Raw genomic sequence first — 6,000 nt, 5'->3', positions numbered from 1 at the left:
AGAATGTAGGGTAGGTGTAATGAATGATTGAATTGATGTGTCCTAAAATTGGGGGATATCTCCCTATTTATAGGGTCATTGGGAAACGTGCCCTCTCTTAGGTCATTTGACCTAGATTTGGTGGGCTGCGCCGCTTTGCGGAGTTCTTGGGAATTAGGCCTTGAAAGTCGCAATTCTGGAAGGCATCTGAGGCTACCACGTGTTAGCTTGCAATTGGCCCAAATGGACCTGCCTATGCTTGACACGTGGCCCTCTCTGATTGGTCCACATGAATAGGGTATTTTTACCCAAAACACCCATGTAATTATTTCCTTCTTGGTAAGGTTCTCATATGATTTGGTAGCCAAAAACATTGGACAAACAATAATTAATATTGATCCACTAAAGAGGAGTGGGGCCAATGAAACCAATAACAAGAAGTTGGATAAAAATTGACACTTTTAAACCAACTTTAATCACTTTTTTTTTCTCATCAAACACAAACAACGACATTTTTCCTTCTCTATGCCTCTTGGTTGCCTTTTTCAAGAGTCACTTTTCCCCAACGAATAGGACCTACCGTATATCTTTCTCTTTTCTTTGAAATTTCTAATTTAAAAAAACACAAAAATATGATTTCTTACTTTATCTGTTAAACATGCTTATCAATTTTCAACAAGCATATGTAAATTTGATTAAAAAATTTCACTCAAAAAAAAGTTCACGATTGTAGCAAAGAAACATGGCTGAGCCTGCTTGTGTTATGCATCCTTTCTCTTACACTACACCATCCTTCTCCAATGAATCTCATGAGGTTAGAAATCTTTCATCTATCCCATCTTTAATGTTTTGATATAATTTGGGAATCGGCTCTTTTTATTTTTTTTTTTTTCAGTGTAGAAAAAATCACAAAGTGTAATATGTAGACTGGAAATTAATTTGATCAAAATCTTTGATTCCGTTTGTAACGTATAAATCAACTTAGCTAGTTGACATTCACACAACGACCGTTAGTAGTTCTATCATTGTTTAACTTTCTATCTTTCATTTCTTAACTAAATCTCAACTTTTTTTGTTAAATTTGGCAGGAAAATCCAATGTATAAAATGGGAGAGTCAGTTTCATTTGGTAGATATGTATGTGAAGAATTGGAATGGGAAAAGTGGTCATCATTTGACAATAATACTAACAGAAATCGTTATGTAAAAGAGGCAGAAAAATACTCCAAACCAGGCTCAGTTGCACAAAAGAAGGCTTATTTTGAAGCTCATTTCAAGAGAATGGCAGCTCTTAAGGCTGCAGCATTACTTGAGCAGGCAAATAATTCGGAAAATACGTCTGGTAAAACTAACATAGACCAAATTAGCGCCGATTATGCTGTGAACACGAGCTTGAATCTACTTGTTGAAGATAACAGTTACGAGCAGGCCGATTCTGTTCCGAAAGATGGTGAAATTAATAATGCAGGGGAGTTTGTGGTTCACCAAGATGAACTTTACTCAATTGGTGTAAATGATAATGATGGCAAAAATGTAAATCCGCCATTACCGGAGCGTAAAAAATCCGACAAAATTGATGTTTACTCAGCTTCTAAGAAGGATGAAAATTGCAAGGCAAGCAATGAGGAGTCAAGTGGGATTCCCCAAATATGCAAACTTCCTTTGCAGGTGAATCTGGCTCCTTTGATTTTATTTTTTAACATTATGACTACCGTTACATTATATAATTGGTCAAATGGGATAAGTAAAATGAGACGGAATGATTATTATTATTATCATCGTAGATACTGTTACTAAATTTCTGTTTCAAATTAAAGCTTTTTAAATAAAATTTGATGCTGGATTAGGTAGTAGATAAATTTGGACGGGGAGCATTATTTTTTATGTAAATATTGTTTCTGACTTCTATTTTATAGAATTTTGAATAATTTTTAAAATTTGATGCTTAATTTTGTAGTGGCAAATTTTCTATCAGTATATGTCATTGTTCTGGTAAAATGCTGCTTGTACCTATAAGAAGCTGAAGTTTGCCTAGGTGCTTGTGTAATATGTGTTACATGAGCTAAATTAATATTTCCTATGCACATTTTCATTTACTAACGGGTTTTTCATCGAAATGCATTGTTCATTTGAGTGTTGGGTGACATGGGTGTACATAAAAAGGTTGTTACAACCGAGTGTTTGAGAGCCATATAGTACATGAACTTAGTAAAGGTGTTGTGTTTGGGACTTAATTAATACGAGTACTTTTGTGATTCTGTATATGTTGCACATGTTTAAGAGCCGTTTGTCAAAGTATATGAGACTGTCAAATTTCCAATGCCACAACAATGCTGTTAATCGATGATTTAGAAGCTAGGAGATTGCTTATGTAGAAAGATTAACGAAGTTTTGTGGAGTGGATTTAAGTACTCCTTACAGTAACTACTCACCAAGAAGCTAAATTCGTTTTCAATTCCTTAATAAAATCTTTAATGCAGGAGCAGACTTATGTAACTGAGGAATCATCTGTAACAGTAGCAAAAAGGAATCCGCCACTTTCATCCTACATTCCATCCCCTGCTAGATCTGCTAACCCGATTTATCCTGGGAAAGAAAACTACGCAACTCCGATGAAAAAGAAGTCTTCTGTTACTGATCCTGATAAAAAGAAAACTCCACTTCGTATGTCAATCAACCGAGAACTCAACAGAATCATGTCACCAGTCATTAAGAAACTTGGAAGTTCTTCCAAGGTTTCCAAAGATTGCACTACTGACCCTTCAAGAACTCCTGCCAAGGTCTTTTCTTACCCTTATCAGTAATTTCATTGCATTTTTGTTTTCTGAATTACATGTGCTCTAACAAGAGCATTTTTAAACAAATTGCAGGCTTCTGTGAGTGGTGTACAAATTCCTCCTATGACTCCAGATTTGTCGAAAAGAGGGTATGTTAGTCACTCATTCATAAAAAAAAGTAGACTAGAAGAGGGATGTTGTGCCTGTAAATCTAGCAAAGCTGAATCGGAAAGTATTTTCTTTCAGAATTTTACTGAAGCTATCATGAAAAATACCATGAAAAACTCATACATTGATTTACCAAATAACAACTAGTGCCTTGTTATTGTTTAAAATCATCCTGTTATTTTGGACTATGTGCTACCTCTGCCCCCATATTAATATACACATTAAATTAATAAAGGTTAAAGTGTCTTACAATTTTAGTGTATGATTCCTAACTATATAAAAAACTTACCATCTTTCTTGATTTGTTTTGATGTATTTTTCCAAATGACCAATTTTAAATACATAAAGAAATGATACTAATGGTTAAAGGTGTCTTAGAGGCCTAGAAAATACGAAGTACATTAAGAAATAATGGTTAAATGGACCACAGAAGTACCTGAGTACGGGGTAATGAAATGCATGATACTATCATTTACCTCGTTAATGCTTGTTCGTGGTTAGAACTAAAAAGTCTCATTATGTTTGTGTTTGCCGTTCAGTGTATCTACTTCTTCTCCCAGTATGAGCAAAAACAAGATAAGCTCACCTATTATTCCCAATTCATTTTGTCTGAGGAGTGGAGACAGAACTGCTAGAAGAAAGCAGGTAAACCTCCAGTTTTGCGAGGCTGATTATTATACGAAGTTAAAGTATATATAGTTTTCCTCAAACACGGTTAATCTTGATGTATTGCAGAAGCTAGAAGATAAGTTTAATGCCACAGCTACGGAAAAGGCACCTCCACCATCAAAATTCAAGGTTACTATTTCATTGGCATCTTTTTCTGGGTTTCAGTACTGTGCTCTTATTTCACTGAAACTAAATTAAAAGATACAGGAAATATGCAGCATCAAATTTTTTAGTCTAAAAAACTTAGCTCAGTTCTTATGAAGGTGCAAAATAAAATCTATCATTTGTACCAACCTTATCAATAATTATGTTTGTTGGTTATCAATGGGTGTAATTGAACTGTAAAACAATAGTTAAGTTGTTAGGTAAATTTATCTCCTATGATACTCCCTCTGAGTAAGTGTGACATCAGATGGTTGTATAATATCTGATAGGATAGGGTTGGCTATTTTAGGATAGGGTTGGCTTTTGTAAGCGAGTTTACACAGATGGGTGACTTATACTTCAGATAAAAAATTCGTAACAAATTATTGTGTTATTTGCTCTTGGTTTGTGTTACTTTGCACCCTCATTTTACAAAATATAATGCTTATTCGAGTCTTGATGATCTTGCAGGAGAAAGCGGAAGCAGAACTAAACAAATTCCGCCAGAGCTTTTGCTTTAAATCTATGGCTTCTCCAGACTATTATGGAGACAGCGGAAGGTTCAACAGCCCTAAGCCCAAGGTTGGTCTCTTAATTCCAATCTCTTTTTTTTTTTCAGTCAAGCTCTATCGCCATGTTCTAATCCCTTCTGTATTAATATTTGCAAAAAAATGACTCCGTCCATTAAGAAATTATAGTCACAAACTCCGTATTATTAATGAATTTTTGATAACAAGGATTGGGACAACATAACTATTAGTTTTAGGTGGAGGTATTATTTGGTTGAGATAATCATCTATGCTTTTGCATAATTGATCCTCTTAGAAATTAAGCTAGTGACAACTGTAGTTTTTGCATTTATATTTTAATTCATTGGCTTTTCAAAGTCCAAATTTCTTTTTTAGAAGATTCACTGAAGAGTTATAATCTTTGATTGTATCTGTTGCAGAAAGAGTCTACAAATCGTAAGTCCCCTAATGAGGTAAGACAAGCTAATAGAACTGCGTCTCAAAATAAGAGTGCATTACCACCAAGAAGGCCTTCAACGAAACAAATTGGCTTGAAGAGTACTAAAAGAACTACCCATGTCGGCCATGTACCCAGCTAACCTTAAGAAATTTTAACAAGATTTGCAGTCAAGCGTTTGACAGTTTATAGGAACCTCCAACAGACTGACAATATTCGGAACACATTTGTCATGAAAGAGCAACCCTATTGAGTCTCGTAAGAGGTAATTGTTTAAGTTCTAAGCGTCGAAGAACTTCAATGATATGTATATTAAACAAGGGTGGACATCAATTTGTTTACTAGAGAGTGCTGTCATTTTACAGCCTTCATTCTGGTTCTGTAAGTGTTCAAATCTTATAAGTTGCACATATGTATTTGTTGTGAATCAGACTTTGTTCTATGGAAGTAACTGAGGATAACTCTATTGATTTATGATTTTCTGTTTGTTTGACTCTAGAGCTGATTACCTGCGTTCAGATTTAATGGTCACATTACTAATTTAAATTATACTATTATCGCTTGTCAAAAAAAAAAATATACTATTATCGTTGGACGGAAGGAGTATCCAATATCAGATTTCAAGGTATACATTATCTTATGTGGATTAATTTTGAACTTCATTTTACTTTTCATAATTATAAGTGGATTAATATCATTACTAATCCATAGTTAAAAATCATTAATCCATAGACAAATATTTCAGTTCAGTTTAGTTCAGTTCGGTTCAGTTCAGCTCCAATCAATTCAATTCAGTTTAGTTCAGCCCCAATCAGTTCAATTCACTTTCAATCATTTCAGTTCAATTAAGTTCACTTCAGTTCAGTTCAGTTGTTTTCAGTAAAGCGGAATAGGCCCTAGTGTTGACTGTCTAGCCATTTGATTATCCTTATAATGTTTTTCCAAGTTTCATGATAATAATTTACGAAGAATTTTTTGAACAAGTATTATGAGTAGGAAATAGGATTCTCTTCGATTCTTTATCTTTACATTCAATGTAATCTCAAAGCCGCCTTATTTATTACCAAGATAATAAACATTTATTGTAAAACAAAAAATTATATTGAGCATGATATTTTTTAATGAAGGAAAATACTACACATAACCCTTAGAGTTACATATAAGCATTAAATTTACACTTGAAAATTGTAAAAAGTTAAGAAATCATAAAATTATAAACACTAATTACACTAATTTACGCATGTTTTTATCATGAATTCCTAATTTTATTTAATTTTCAATAGTAAATTTAATGCTTA

At 33.6% G+C, this 6,000-nt stretch overlaps 1 protein-coding gene across 2 annotated transcripts; it reads left to right on the top strand.

Moving 5' to 3' along the window:
• The first annotated feature begins 490 nt into the window (after nt 1–490).
• Nucleotides 491–5,153, top strand: LOC145584944 (protein WVD2-like 7). 2 transcript variants are annotated; one of them, XM_081641731.1, is made up of 8 exons: nt 491–793; nt 1,068–1,646; nt 2,465–2,758; nt 2,849–2,904; nt 3,463–3,568; nt 3,659–3,721; nt 4,208–4,318; nt 4,686–5,153. In XM_081641731.1, exons 1-8 carry the CDS (start codon nt 722–724, stop codon nt 4,842–4,844), a joined length of 1,440 nt encoding a protein of 479 aa, XP_081497857.1. In that variant the 5' UTR covers nt 491–721; the 3' UTR covers nt 4,845–5,153. The 2 variants fall into 2 exon arrangements, with proteins under 2 accessions (XP_081497857.1, XP_081497856.1); XM_081641730.1 differs by having other exon boundaries at nt 2,459–2,758.
• Nucleotides 5,154–6,000: the final 847 nt, after the last annotated feature.

Source organism: Chenopodium album, chromosome 16 (genome assembly GCF_948465745.1).
Source record: "Chenopodium album chromosome 16, dcCheAlbu1.1, whole genome shotgun sequence".
Lineage (NCBI taxonomy): Eukaryota > Viridiplantae > Streptophyta > Magnoliopsida > Caryophyllales > Amaranthaceae > Chenopodium > Chenopodium album.
Note: the sequence above shows the minus strand (reverse complement) of the source record. Positions and strands in the feature narration are given on the sequence as shown.